This window comes from Lates calcarifer, linkage group LG9 (genome assembly GCF_001640805.2).
Source record: "Lates calcarifer isolate ASB-BC8 linkage group LG9, TLL_Latcal_v3, whole genome shotgun sequence".
Lineage (NCBI taxonomy): Eukaryota > Metazoa > Chordata > Actinopteri > Centropomidae > Lates > Lates calcarifer.
Genome location: NC_066841.1, coordinates 17,801,064 through 17,817,036, shown reverse-complemented (window position 1 = coordinate 17,817,036; position 15,973 = coordinate 17,801,064). Strand labels below are relative to the sequence as shown.

The following is a 15,973-nucleotide window of genomic DNA, read 5'->3' as shown; positions in this document are numbered from 1 at the left end:
TTCCACTGGGGATGACAGGGTGTGGAAAGGTAAATTGTGAGTGCTTAACTTTTTTTTTTCCTCTATATCATGTCTGGATTCTTTCAGGTTACTCTGCTTTACTACTGGAGGTTGTTGGGGTTGCAGGCAGTGGAGGAAAAATTACCTCCAACTCCTCTGCATGTTTCCGGTTAAAAAAAACATTCTGTTTGTTGTTGATATTCTAGTAAAAGAAACTAGATTGAAAATCAGTCAACGATAAGGCAGTGAAGGGCACCTCTACAACCTCCGACTCATGTCCTTCACTTATAAAAGCAAAACAGCACACTTATTCATAAGCATACAGTAGAACCATTAGTGTGCCCCTGTTGTTGAGCTTTGAAAAGAATAGAAGAAAATAGAACCACTGCAGCAACAGTCATCACAAATGAATGAGCCTCTCTTCAAATGCTAATGCATTGTTACTTTTTATTTCCTGAACTTGAAAAAAATTTATTAAAAAAAAAAAATTAAACAGTAATTGTGGCATGTGCAAAGATATTGCACCCTGCTAAGCTAGAAATCCCCTTTGGCAGATGTCAAAGCTTGCAAAAACTTTTTGTTGGAGCCAAGAGCCTTTGTGTCTGTCTGATTTAGGGATTTTCAGCCTCTTCCTGCAGATTACGTTGAGTTTTAGACATTCGTAGGCTGTCCTGCACGCACAGCATGTTTAAAATCTACCCTCAGATTTTCAGTGATGTTCAGGTCTGGGGACCATTCCAAAAGCTTCAGCTTGTGTTTCTTGAATTATTTCATAGTGGATTTTGAGGTCTGCTTTGGATCATTGTCCTGGTGTAGAGGCCAGCCGCTGCTGGACATCTGCATCCAGATATTTGCTGATGTTTAGTGGAATTCATTCCTCCCTCTGTCTGTGCAATGTTTTCTGTGTCACTGGCTGCCACACAACCTCAAAGCAAAATACTTCCACCCCCATGTTTAGCATTTGGTAATGTTATCTCCTCATCAAGTGCTGCTTCTTTTTTTTTTCTTCAGTTGCACCTTTGAGCTTTCTCTGTCCACAGTATTTGTTTCCAAAACAACTCTGGTTTATCCAGATGTTGCTATGCAGACTTGAGATGTTGAGTTTTGTGTTGAGATCACAGGTGTGTTTTGCTTCTGTTGACTCCTCGATGTAGACTCTGTTTGTATCAACACTGCAGAGGAAGTCACACTGGAGTTTTTCTATGCCTTTCTGCCCAGCGGACATGCAGTGTTATCGTAACCTTATCTTAGTGCTACAGATCTTGTCTTGACTTTCACAGTTCCTTTTAACTGCCCTCTCTTAATGATAGTTCAGACTATGGAAATGTCAAGGTGGAGGCAAACCCACTGCTGTTGAGTGTTATTACAAGGTTTGCAGAGTCAGAGAGTTTATCAGCTGTGGAAATGTCATCAGCTCAGATCATAATGACAATTCTTGACCCGCCTTCCATGTCAATTAAGGTCTAAAGAATTAATGAAGTTCTGAGACTTCACCTGCTGCAGTTAATGTTTATTTTATGTCTATTTTCTATGCTCATGAAATAAAAAGTCCAGTAAATAAAACAGTCCATTAACATTTGAAGACAGGTTCATTTTTAATGTCTACTTGCTGCACATGTTGTATTTACTTCTTTTCACAAAAACAAACAAACAACAAAATGTGTAATTTGCCACGTACACATACACACCCCACAGTACACACAGCTACTGCCTAAACTGACTTAAAAGCTATAAACTCTGACTTATATTTAGTTTACAGTCAACAGCACATACTGCCCTCCAGCCTTCCTGTTAAGCCTGAACTCTACATGCAGTGAACCTCAAAAAGTTTTTATAGTCTCTATCTGCCACATTATGTCATGGTACACTAAGTTCCATAGTGTAAACAGTGTCAAGCCATTATACTCAGTCAGTCTTTTGACCCAGTGTTGACAATCTGACGTGTCAACACCTGAGAGAGTGTTGACATTCAGATAAAGCTGGTATAAATTGCTGGCCTGCAGCTTCAACACTGCTGTCAGAATCTGCACCCTTAATATTCTCCTGGCTAAGTATCTCTGTTTCTGAGCACTGAAGCATGACCTCTTGGGGCTTTAATCAACTGAGATTTAGTAACGCAATGTAACATCTCTCTGTATATTTAGCTATGCCAGCAGCATGGGGATGGCACTGTATGTTGGGCCACCACTTTGGTTCAAAGTAAAATATCTTAGCACCTAATAGATGGATTGAATTTGGGAGCAGATACTGATGTAATAACTTTCCATGTAGCATTATCATCAGCTTTCAATTTTTGGTTTCTGTCTAAATATCTGCAAAACTACACAGCCTCAGCTACACTTCACATTTAGTACTTAATAGAAAACTATCTGAATGCTAACACGGTAAAGGTAAATGGTGCAGGACAGTTAAAAGCATCAGCACACTGACATTATCATTGTGGGCATGTTAGCATGGTGACATTAGCATTTAGCTCAAAGCACCACTGCCAAAGTACAGTGTAACCGAGCCGCTAGCATGGACTCATAGTCTTGTCCTATCTTCAGATGAGAAAACAAAACAGTCTTGCACAGCCACATCTCACTTCACTCACTGTGATCTGACAGGGCTCAGAAGGCATGTGCTTGGGTTAGAGGTGTTGTCAATGGACATGCTTTGCAGTTGACTGGGTCTTCTGAATGACTGATGAGCACTCTCAGTCACTGAAATGTAACCCTTCCTGCATCCGGTTAAATTAAACACACGACTCACTGAGCTGGAATTGATCTTTGCTTCTTATTTAAAGTCCATTTAGTCCTATCTATCTACTAACAAGAATTTTGGAATAAACGTAAGTTCATCCAGCTAACTGAATCATATTCTTTCAAAATCAACTATTTTAAGTAGTTTGGCTCGACAGTTGAGAGACAGGTGTACATATTAAAAACATCATCATAAACCGCTTTCACCAGTGGATGAATTTCAGACTAATGCCTTGTGGCCTGCTGGCTTTACGTGGACTTCAATAGGCTACAACTGATCCAAGCAAATGTCATTTGGCCAGTGTCATGGCCCCCAGTGACACTTCTCCTCTTACCCCCTGGCTTTTTCCCTTTGGTACAAATAGTTCTTTTCAAATGGCAAATTAAAATGTTTTATTCACATCCTAAATGACAACAAACAAGGACACATTAGGAAATAATAAAAAGAAAACTATATCTAAATCTAAGGACTTTCCCTTCAAACCTGAACTGCTGAACCTTGTGTTTAATGCCATTTAGCAAATATTAGCATGTCAACTTCCTTCACTATGGGGGAATATCCTGTACACAAATTATCTTAACACTATCTTCAGCAGCATTTCTTGTACAGACAACACTGACATGTTTTCTATAGCTGTCTTGAATCTACAATATTAGTCACAAAGTAGTTTTCAAGGAAAACCCACGTCAAGAGAAACAGCAATGAAGAACAGACATGAGCTGCTGGTCCTAGTATGACTGTTTGACTTGTTATGTTAACATTTTACTTCTGTCTAAATTTGTTTGCATGTCATGAATTTGAACCTTAATCTTTAAAATGAGAAAGAAAGAATATTGCTGCACCTGTTGACACACACTGTTTACAGTGTTTCCCTCTCTCTCCACTAGAGGGTACTCTTTGCCGACATTGATGAAAAGAGGTTACAGACTGATGTCTTGCCAGTGAAAGCACAACATGTATTGCTCTCCTCAGTTTGATATAACAAGCAGCCCTGATATTGATGCATAACTGATGCTGAAATTGACATACCCAAAATAAAATGGCTGCTATTCTTGAAAACTTTTCGAATACAGTGCCCACCAGTTTTAAGTCAGAACTAATCTGTGAAATGAATTTACAAAGGCACAAACACGAGGTGTGTGATTAAGTAACTGCTGTACTACCAGACACAGGGATCTTAAAATGATTTACTCAGACATAATCTTTCAAACAAAGTATAATTTGTCAATTTGTCAAGTGTGGATTCAACTGGACTCCCCCCTCTCTCCTGCATTTTTTTTTTTTGTTTTAATCATCAGGACCATTCACATCAATCCAGGTAACATGATTACTGAGAGGTTGTTGGAGATAGTGGCATCACTGCTATGCATGCAGTTTAAACCAAGCCAAAAAATAATAAAGCATTTAACAAAAACCTGGCATACATGTTTGTACTATAACAATCTTCGAAACAGCTCGCTTTGCATTCAATGTAAAACTACAAAAACATGAAAGGATCTTGATCAAAGCAAAATGCTGCGAGAGAAACCCACATGATGTTTCAACTCTGGTAGCCCACAATTGAGCTACAGCACCTTGCTGATCTTAAGGATGATAAAAAATTAAGGTGGGGAAATTTTACGTGTGAGAAAAACATGAGTAGGCAGGCATTTACTTGTTTAGCGGAAACTGGTTTCCTCTGGCAAGGATCTTTAATGTTCTTTTTCTAATTTTAATCATTGCTTATGATTAAAATGATTTGATTGTCTCTCAGTTCCCCTAATTTGAATAGTTTCTAAGACTGGCCCCTGTGTCATGTCTGATCAGTGACCTTTTAAACTTCAGCACATATCAAGCTAAAAACATGGGCAAAAGGAGAACAAAGATGAAGCTCATGCAACATATAGCTAACCAACATAACTTTAAACTTTGCTCCACAGCTTGTAGAGATCAAGAGATCACGATAAACAACGTTAAAGACATTCTTTAACTGAAGTCAGTGAGGTGTGAACTGAACTTCCTGTGTGTTTACAGTTCAGCCCTGATGGAGGAACAACAGCAGTTTCTCCTTTTTAAGATACATACAACAGCTCATAAATGCACTCGTATTGCACTTGTTCTTACTGTGTTTGCTGTCACTTTCCTTATCCCAGCACAAGTGCTGCCTGCTTTTACCTCCTCCCACTGCTCTAAGAGCATTACAGCAAGCTTGCCCAGTTAAGCAAGGGGGTGGCTGTGCCTGGCCTTATATATCAAATATAAAAACACTCATACATGATTATAGGACATATAGATTTCCTGTAGATGATGATCAAAGACGGTTCAAGATCATTATACTGACGCTCATGTACAACAGGAAACTTCAGATCAGTCCTAAATTGACTGACCAGACAGGAACTAAGTCTAAGTTATTAATAGGTGGAGTTCAAAGTTTATTTTTTACCTTGGAAACAGCAGTTGAGAAAACCAACCAACTTACCACGAGTTATGTTTAGTAGTTGATCACATCACACCATTGTTTGCTGATGCTGTCAATGCTTAAGTGAAAACAGAAAATGAGCAGACTTGTTTTAAAATTCAAAACAGTTGAGAAAAATGCAAAACACTGATTTTTCACCAAAAATCCGATTCGTCAGGCCATAGAAAAATGCTATGCTTTGAGCTGTAATTTGTGTCTGACAAAAAAAATTTCAGTCAACTAGTCTCAAATATTTAACATAGACATTTACTCCTTCTGCTCCATTGAAAGTTCCAGGATCAGAAATACGGAAATGTTTTTCACTCCAAAATTGCTGGACACAAGATGCACAAGAAGCTGCATATTGGCCCACGATGACCTTTCAGACTGGGTTTGAGGTCAAAAAATCATGTTTATATGTACTTACTGTAAACGGATATTGAGTGCAAGCACAGAGGGGACTTTCTCCCTCAGCAGATGAAAGTCAGATTCTATACATACACACTTTGCACAGCGAAGGTCAAACATCCAAGTGAAGTAACGATGAGCAAAGCATGTGTCTGAGTAAAGCGGGGGTTGAAATATCTGGTCAAAAATCTTTTTAGTTAGGGATTTAAATAACATAGGTTTCAAGTAATCACTGATCATTTTCCAACTTCATTGAGGAAGGAAACATCTCAGCAAATAAACAGACTATCTGAGGCTCTGTTCACTTTTGGTAAAAGTCTACCTTTCTATGAATTCACCTCTTGCTGCAATGAGTTAAGTGCCCTTTCAAGATATAACGAAGAGTGATTATTTGAGTCAGCAGTGATCTCACACACTACGTGGCTGTCTCACATATCTTTTTATGGTTTATAACAACGAGTCCAATATGACTCAAACAAATGTCAAGTCTCCATCCCTAATGTTACTTCACTTGTGATGAGGTTACATTTTTTAAACAAAAAATATTAGATTGTGGTTTGTTTTTGTTGTTGTTTTGTTTTTTTAAATGAGAAAGAGTAAACAGAATTTTAGGAATCTTTAAAACGGTAATTGAACTTTAACATATCAGACACTAATTATTATTAAAAGCAGTATTTTGAATGTCACAAAACGTCTCTGGAGTCTTTAGCATGTTCATTTTTTTCTTACAATAATGCAAAACAATTAGATTATTAATATATTAGCCACTGGAGAAAGGTTCTGTTCTGTAGTATATCTGAGATGATTTTAAATGTATGCTCTGCAGTAATTTTCATTAAAAAATAACAAAACAAACAAACAAAAACTTATATATGGGTGTTATTTGTTGTTTGGGTTTTTAAAATGTCTTTTAATATAATGTAACTGAAAATAGAGTAACTTAATACTGCAAAATATTACAATACTTGTCTTCTGGTTGATTAATTGTTTATGTGGTGCCATATTTTCTATATCAATGTGCACTGCATCAGTTTATCTACATTTAACTGTGATCGTTCCCATAGTACAGGAAAACTAGACAGTGTGTACTCACACTACAAAGATGATACTTCCACTCTACTGCAGTTTATGCATTTACAAAAACTAACTAAGAAGCAGGTGTGTCCTGTAAAACCTTTCTTAAACAAATGATGCCTCCTGTGATTGAAAATGAAACATCATACCTGTCAATTTGTAATTTTCAAATGAAGATCACATTCAGTTCTTTGAAAGCAGAATAAGCTTGACAAGTTCCTGAATTCATGGAGCATAGAAAACATTTGTTTTCGTGCTTTGAGTCACCGTGAACCCCAGAGGACTCCTTTTCAGTTATGATCTCAGAAAAGAGAGAAAGTCATTCAAATTCATTCAAACAATGTCATGCATTGTTACTTTACACTCATTTCCCTTGATTTGTAATGCTACTGCATATCAGAGTGTGTTTGTTATTTGAAATGGTACAGCTTCACATGCTGATTGGCTCTATTTTTGGAAAGAAGAAGTGCAGACAGGAACAGTTTGGTTTTTTTTTTCTCTCTCTGCAAACTCCAGGGGAGTCAATTTACTGTCATTCTTTGAGTCCTATGAACTGTGTCAGAATGAGTCCCCGCCCCTTTACACACCCTCTACACTAGCTTATAACTCCCCAAAATATTTCCTTCTCGTTCACTCTCAAGTGAGCAGCTTCTGTGTGCACCATGCCTGTGAATGGTAGGTGGCTGTGGGTGTGAGATTGTCTCAAACCCACTTGGTTTCTGTCTTTCAGTCAGTCCCAGGAAACATGGTTGGTCGTGGATTTCAGTTTGATCTTTCAGACTCTTGTGCAAGCCATTCACATCTTCTCATCCTTGGTAAGTGGCCTATAAAACTGTGTTTTTGCTAATTCTATCTTTATTTTCTGTTTATGGTAAATGTTTATTGTGAGGTATTTATAGGATAAAAGACAGGGTATGTAGGTTAAGGTACCCAAGCGAATCATCACCACAGTTTCTGTAGATCTTGTTCTCTGTCTTTCTTGTACTGAATGAAAACCACTGACAAATTCAATCAATTAACTCCTGTATTCAGCATTCAAGGCAGATTTTGGCTAAAACTACCTTCTGCTGTTGTTCACATTCAGGTCTGATTCTTGTTTACTACACTACCCTCGCCTCTTATGTTCAAGGAGGTAGGTTTACTTTGTCACAACGTTTTGGTAGTATTATTTTTCTGCAAAAAATGATAACAGATGAGAAATGAATCGAATCAAATATTAACAAGTGGATCTTCTACCATTAAATAAAATGAGGAATCATAGTTAGAGTTGTGTTTTTCCATTGTGAGACGGAAGAATTATTGTAAAAATGACACTGAAAAAGTAACATCTAACAATACTGTTCTAGTTTCACATCCATATTCATATTATGTTCCAGTGAGCTGCAAGTCAAAGAACTTTTTTTCCAAATACCAGCACTGCACACTTCACCCAGGTAATGAAAATATATCTGATTCATTCTAAGTTGAATCATCAGCCGTAAAGTCAGATTAGAAACTGAGGGGAAAAACATTATTTTTCAGTCTGAATTCTGACTGTATGCTTCCTCTCTTTCAGATGGAGTCCATGATTTGAATTGTTATGGTAAACCAAAAAATCTTGGTATGATAACCTGTATGTGGAGACCTGGAAACCTCACATCAGAAAAGACATACACACTCGCCATACAACAACCGTAAGTTGTAACAATCAAATCTCCTTTTCAGAGACTTCCTTCTCTCTGGTTATTGATGCTTGAAATTACACATTTTGTTTTAACACTCACTGTTTCTACTATTTCTCCTTCTAGAGACAAAAAAAATAAATATTGCAAAGCATACACAAACATCCGTGAACTCTCTCAAGGAAAGATCCCTGTATTTGAGGTTTACAACATTGTTGCTGAGGTTTTTGAAAACAGTGAGTCAAATTGCACAAAGGCAGTTTTCAAGGATTCACCAAAGCACTTGTGTAAGTCCAAAATTTATATCTGTCAGTAGATGTCTTCTTATTTATCTCTTTCTGATGATAAATCTTTAACAGATCTTAATATAGCTGGATTTTTCTATTTCAGTGCTTTGCAGTCCTCCATATCATGCCTCCTTCAGCCGCCACTCTGGAAAACTAGATGTGGATGTGAGATGGCAACAGGAGGACGCAGAGTTCATCAAGTATTACTCTGTGAGATATAAAGCACTGGGCAGTCTGTCGTGGAACGAGGTCAGTGTTAAATATGTTACATTTTGACTTTAAATTTGGGCCCCAGAGCAGACACAAATAAGAACAAGAGCTGTAAGCAAAGGTGAATGGTTTTGATAAATATTTTTTGGATGGAGGAGAAAACAAACAGGGAAACACAGGACACAGGAAACACTAGGAGAATCTTTAGAGTCACAGGGGGGGCTGTGACAAAACACCTGTCACTACAGAATACTTGTATTATGCAATTTCCAGTTCAGGAAATATACTTGATCAAAAAAATATTACATGTTTAATATTAAATATCTGCAAGAGAGAGCATGAGTCCTGTTATTGAAGTTAATTTTTAACTTAATGTGGAATAAATAGGAAACTGCTGTTGACATGACCTGATCTCAGGACTGGCCAGTGAATACTATACTGAAAATATTTCATTCCTGAATACAATGCACCTTATTAATATATTTTAAAACTTGAACTTTGGAACATGCTCACAATGACAACCCTGATGTTTAGCAGGTATGTTCACCATGCTCTGTTTTATAACATTAGCACTAAACACAAAGTACAAATGAAGTTGTTGGGAGTGTTATTAGTTTCACAGGTATTTGGTCATAAACAAAGTATTGGTTGAGCTCAGATTTTACCTGATTATGGCACTGAATGGAAAGTTAAGCTGATGAAACATTTCACTCTCTCACCAAAAAGGTGAACTTGTGATGGTGCTAGCGGAACGTCAGATGAAATCATCATCGCCCATATAGAGTTTTGTCTGTCAAGTACATGTTGAGATTTCACAGGATCAGTGAAAACTCTGACCAGCTGGAGGCTCTACATTAAGATTCATCCTGTGGGGACCAGACTAACACAAAATTTTATGGCAATCCTTCAAGTCATTGTTGAGATATTTTCAGTCTGGACCAAACTGGTGGACTGATGTTGCATTCCCTGGAACCATGATGCTAGCACAAAAACACTAGATCCTACATTTTCCATACTGCCACTCAGCAGCATCCCTCATGAACCCTGTCTGTCGAAAATGTTAAAAATCAGTTCAGGTGATCAGGGTCATTTTCATAAACTTTAGATTTGTTACTCCAGAGTCACTGAAGACATTATACAGCTGTTTTCACAGGCTTAGAAGTCCTGTTCATCACAAGCAACTGACCTTACTAATTATTCTGAACCTTTTTAGAGATGTCTTCTATTGTTTCTGATGCAGTCAGTGTGTCTGTGTCTAAGTTTGTTTTTCATTTTCTCTGTATTAATTTCTTCTGCTACACGCGACTTTGATGAAACAAAGCTTATACAAGTAACTAAGCATTAAAAGAAATAAGTGAATTTATGGTTTGCATAATTCTTCCTGGCATTCATTCACCTCTATGTTGTTCACAGCCACCAATGCAATCCCACAATGGAGTGAGATGTACAGTGGAGAATCTAAACTCCTCTCTGGTCTACACTGTACAGATACAGTGTGTCACTAATGAGAAATGCTCACAGTGCCCGTGGAGTCAACACTACACTGTGTCACCAGGTTAGTTTGTTACTACTTTGTAGTTTTCAACTAAACATGCTATTAAAAAGGTGCTGTTTCCCTCTATTCTGTTAACTGTGATAAAATGAGTGATCATCATCAAGCACAAAGTGCCGTTTTAAAAAGTCTTTTACTTCACTATTTGATCACAAGAACAAGAAAAAGAAGTTGTTTCTCAGACATACACTTCTTATTTCACAACAACTAAATGTTCTCTTTCAGAACTGACAGCACAGCCTGTTATTGTCAACCTCCAAGATACTGACATTGCAGAGAAAAAAGGCAGGAGGCTCCTTTCTCTAAACTGGACGGTAATCTCTATAATGTATCTCCCCAAATTTTCCTTCAACCAGAGATATAAAGGGGAACTTTTGTAGCCATGACGGATGTTAGCATAATAATAAAAGGACGTTGTTTGTTAGTTTCCTGCCAAAGAGCTGCATGACCACTACTATGTGACCATTGGTAAAGCATCAGGAGAGGCGTCCCAGCGGATAAAAACCTCTCGATCTGAGATAAGACTGAGTCTCTCCTATTCAGCTTATCACCTCAGCATCAGCGCTGTCAACAATGTCAGCACCTCGCCAGCTGTAAGCAAGACCATACCACAGCGAGAGGACATTCCCAGTGAGTGCTCACTTGCATGGCAGAACTGTCAGTTAAAAAGTTCAGTGACTCATTACGTTTTCTAACTGTTTGTAGATCCTGAAAGGTGTCAAGGTGTCTGTCAATATCAATAAATATCCTACAGAGTTGTAAGACAGGATTAAAAAAATATCATTATTTGCATCCACAGGTGTTGTAGATGAGAAGTTGAACATTACAGTCCACAGCAATACATCTTTTACTGTCTATTGGAAAGATGATCTCATCAAAACCTATGTCTGCTATTCTGTGGAGTGGAGGGAAAAGGGGCATAAAGCAGTGCACAAGCCCTTTTATCAGGATGCAGTCAACCAAAGGACCTTATCTCATCTACCAGGTGTGTGAATATGAACATGTTTTTGTCAGCCCTGCGTTCTACAACTACTCATGTGTTACTAATTTGCTCATTTAGAAGAAAACGTGATTGCAGGACTGAGAATGTTCTGTGGCTACACTCATACTGAAAACCAGGGCTCACATCCTGAGTCCAGCTTGTGGTTTTGGGTTAGGTAACCAAATTACTTTAAGGTTAAGGTTAGGGGAAGACTGTGGTTTCAGTTAAATGTTCGCAGTAAGTAAGCCACTGTTGACTTTTTCACTATTTAACCAGGACCACTATCTTTTCCCAACCTTAACCGAGTGCTGTGAGTGTCTAAACATGACCGTAAAAACCTTATTCATGCTTTAGCTGCCACAAGCAGAATCGGAATTTCAAGAGTGGATATTCTAGGAAAACAAATTACATTGTCAGTGGATGTTTGGTGAATATATTCTGTGTAAAGATTATACAACTTGCTGGTTATTATAAATATTTCCTCATTAGGCTGATATAAATATTTCTGTATTTGCTGATGCAAATTAGTAGTATGTAAACATAACTCAATGAGACAGAGTTGATTTCTATGTGAATGAATATGTTTTGTTTCCTGAATCTGAGCTAACCCATTTGGTTATTTTAAATAACCAGAGCCTTTGGAGCCTTACAAGAGATACAGCATCTCTCTGCATACGCGACCAAACAAGGAGACTTGTGACATGAAGTATATCAACAACAGTGAGAGCACCTATGGGACCACCCAGTTCTATTTCATTGAAGGATGTAAGTGAAAGCCTCGCTACCTTTCCAATATGTCCATTACAGTCCATCACCACACACTCTTTAACTAAGCTGTATGTGTTGAAATATTGACCTGATGACACCAACTTCAGGTCAGATATCATGGCAATCCATCCAATAGTTGTTGAGATATTCATTGACCCAACCAATATTTTCCTACCATGAGCAATGCCTTTAGCAAACAAGGATAAAGATCATATCTAACAGGCCAAAGCTATGGGTTTCTCCTCATCAAACAGTCTGACCTCTTGATATTGTGTCTGCAAAGCTCCTATCAGTGCTCCCATAAACATCAGCAGCTACAATGTGACTTTGAGTTCAGCTGTGCTGCAGTGGTCATCCATCTTGGAGGAAGACGTCAGGGGTTTCTTACTGGGTTACATAATCTACTACACTGAGTACAAGGGGACAAGTACAGAGAGAAGTAAGTGACATCCACCATAAACTAACTTCCATACTTGTTGCTTTGGCTAATTCGGTTTAGCTGTAGAGTTCTACAGTGGCTTCATATACAGCCTGCTTCACTTCCTATTGTGTGCTTGCAGTTACACACAGCCTCTGAATGCATGACTCTCAGTGAATTTCCTGTTTACCAGCTGGTTTGTTTGCTACCATCTCATCCTCTAGGGGGTTGTGAACAAAGTGGTCAGACTGAAACTGTTCTTGACAACACTGTAACGTGCCTTGAGATAATACATGATGTGATTTGGTGTTATACAAACAAAGCTGAATTGAAATATTAGCAGTTAATGTATGGCTTTTGTGGTCTGGCAGAGATTTGGATGGTTTGGCTGATACAGCTGTGGTATTTGAGCCTGAAAAAATGCCTCTTAGTTGGGTCTTGGTTGGTTTGTCACTGTTGGCTGAACAATCCAGACATACTGTATAACTGTATAACCTATTCTTGTTATTATATGTAAATGCTACAGTTAGCCAGCTAATGTGATGAGTTTGACAAGTTACAAGTGTCAGTCAAACACCTGTCACCACCAGTATAATGTTTCTACCCTGATGACAGCTTTTTATTTCAGAATTTAGACACTGACCTTGCAGAATAATTTTCCAAAAGTCTACAGCCATGCCATCAGCTCTGTGAGGCTTATGCACAACACAGCAATGCTTTAAGTTAAAATGCTAATGTTAGAACACTAACATGGTCATAATGACAATGGTTAGCAAGTACCATGCTCACCATCTTAGTTGAACTTGTTATCATGCAAACATTTCCTAATTAGCACTATAACAAAAGGTTGTTCAGCTGAGGCTGATGGGAGTGTTGTTAATTTTACAGGTATTTGTTCATTAGACAAATTAAAATGTTTAGTTGTTGAGATATTTCCATCTTGGCTAAAGTGGCGAACCAACTGACTTTGCTTTCCCTAGATTCACACTGTTAGCGTAGCAGCCAACTATTTTTGAAAGAATGACAGTATTTGGACATTCTTAATGCAAGATTTTAAAGCTACAATTACAATTTGCATTAATAATGTGTTAAAAAGTGTCACTCATTGTTTGCAGATATTACAGTGGATCCAGAGTTTGACACCTATAAATTGGAGAATCTCAAAAAAGGCACAGCATACCAGGTCCAGATATCAGGTTTCACCCAGGCAGGAGCAGGAGTACGAAGCACACCAATGGTCTTTGTAACAAATCATCAAGGTTGTATCAATTCAGCAACTTTTTAACGTCTTAATTAAATTTGATCTCACATTTCAAAGATACATCTTCACTAACTGCGTATTTTCTGCCATTTTTTTCTTTCTATAGGATATTTTGATCTTAGTTTAAGTGGCGTGATAATTATTTTTGTTGTTGTGAGCGCACTGCTGATAGTTGGATCTGTGATAACAAAAAGGTACAATATTTCAGTACTTTGGTGACTGTGTCAAATTTCTAAATATACACTGTATATCTACTTAAGATCTAATTCTACCTGCTGTATCTACTTTATCTAGAGCAAAAGTCATTCTGTGGCCCAGCATACCTAACCCTGGAAACAGCGATGCAATGCAGAAAATAGAAGGGCCCTGTGGAGTGGTAAGTGTCTGTTTGTGCTTTCAATAAATGTACCACCAGTTTTAATTTAAATTGGTGGGGCCAAACAAAACCTAAAGCTACAAGCCAGACAGGAAGACTTATATAGACAGATATTCATGTAACACCTCATAATGAGTTATACTGCAAACCTCCTACTGCTGTAGTTAAAGCTGTTGACAAAAAACATGAGAATCTTTTTTATCAGAGACATGTTGTTGAAGCCTGTGAAATGGGTATACTAATGATTTTTTGGGGATACTGTTTTTACTTCACTCAGGAACTCCTAGAGTCCATCAACACTCTGAAGGTAGAAGAGTGGGATACAAATAGCCTTCAGATAATTGAGAAAGAGCCTGTGGTCCCTCCAAGCATGTTACCATCAGTGTTACCGCTTCTTCACAACTTAGATGACGAGGAAGACTCACCAGAAACCAACTGCAACTGGACCCATACAGACACAGAGGATGCAACTGAGGATATCCTATCTGACGATGCTACCGACACATTTTCAAACATAAAACAGACGAACTTCCAGAGTTCTCCCTTCCCTTTTTCAAGTGAATACACAACAATGGAAATGTTTCAGCAAGCAATGCCTCAGAGCATTCCAGAGACTACAGCCATTACTCAGGCTATGGAAAGTGATCCAGAGGACACACCTTTGACTGTGGGGAAGCCTGGATTGGACTATATAGGACAATTTGGCACCAGTCCAGTCTCGGACAGCGAGGAAATGGCCACGATTTTGTGAAAAGGGCTTGGAATTGGACTGCAGACCATGAAGAACGATCAACACAGGATCAGTAAAAGACCATTGCCCATGAATATCAGAATCAAATGAGTTGTTTATGGCAGTCCAAAGATGGACTATGAGGACTATATATATATATATATATATATATATATATATATATATATATATATATATATATATATATATATATATATATCTGTACATGCACATTATCTCTGCTCATTTCTGCACATTTTATACATTCTTGAACATACAGTATCTTATTTCCATCTGTAAATGTGAATACCTCATGATACAAACTTAACTGAAAATGAGCTGATTTACAGACCATGACTGGTCACTGAATGCACCAATAAACATGAATGTATTTACGTAATGCAATGCAGTTGCTCTACTCAAGAGATCTCAGTCATCTTTTTTTTTTTTTTTTTTTGCGTCTACTCACTGTTGTGATCTTCACTGGTCTGCAACACCAAGGACCTGTAAAAGTAGGTATAAAAAAGTGTCTTCAGCTGTGGCCTGTGAAGCTGTACTCACACAGCACAGTGATGCTGTGAGTTAATGTCAACATGCTACAGTGGTCATGATGACAATGCATTTAACAGGTACAGACATAGATAAAAGTGTTGATATTCTTCAATTTAAAAGAAAAAAAAATCTCTGAAATAAGTTGTAACTAACAAAAATAATTGGTATTCACTATTCTGTATACTATATTTAACAGAACAGACACACTGTTTTTGATTTTCGATAGAACATATTATTTTAATTAATACATGAAAATGGCATGGTCAGTTATAGTGGGACACCTTAACCTAATATTTTGTTGCACAGCCTTTTAGGGCAGTCATTGTAATCAGGCACTTTAAATGAGACTTCTACACCTCTCAGCTGGTGGTTTATCATACTCCTTTTGAGCAAACTGCTCCAGTTCTCTCAGGTTGATGGATGCCTCTCCAACTACAAGTTTGATAGATGTTTAGTTTGACATGAGATCATGCAGCTGTTTTCTCATCCATTCTTTGCTGCTCTCAGATATATGT

At 37.8% G+C, this 15,973-nt stretch overlaps 1 protein-coding gene across 2 annotated transcripts; it reads left to right on the top strand.

Annotated features, from left to right (window-relative positions):
- The first annotated feature begins 7,260 nt into the window (after window positions 1-7,260).
- Window positions 7,261-15,084, top strand: LOC108895426 (interleukin-31 receptor subunit alpha). Of its 2 annotated transcripts, none has more exons than XM_051073027.1 (16): window positions 7,261-7,476; window positions 7,746-7,793; window positions 8,038-8,094; window positions 8,217-8,334; window positions 8,449-8,609; window positions 8,713-8,858; window positions 10,233-10,374; window positions 10,597-10,685; window positions 10,797-11,040; window positions 11,171-11,356; window positions 11,987-12,118; window positions 12,405-12,560; window positions 13,655-13,798; window positions 13,907-13,994; window positions 14,095-14,176; window positions 14,454-15,084. In XM_051073027.1, exons 1-16 carry the CDS (start codon window positions 7,407-7,409, stop codon window positions 14,925-14,927), a joined length of 2,337 nt encoding a protein of 778 aa, XP_050928984.1. In that variant the 5' UTR covers window positions 7,261-7,406; the 3' UTR covers window positions 14,928-15,084. The 2 variants fall into 2 exon arrangements, with proteins under 2 accessions (XP_050928984.1, XP_018549758.1); XM_018694242.2 differs by having other exon boundaries at window positions 7,263-7,476; window positions 10,797-11,001.
- The last annotated feature ends 889 nt before the right edge of the window (window positions 15,085-15,973 follow it).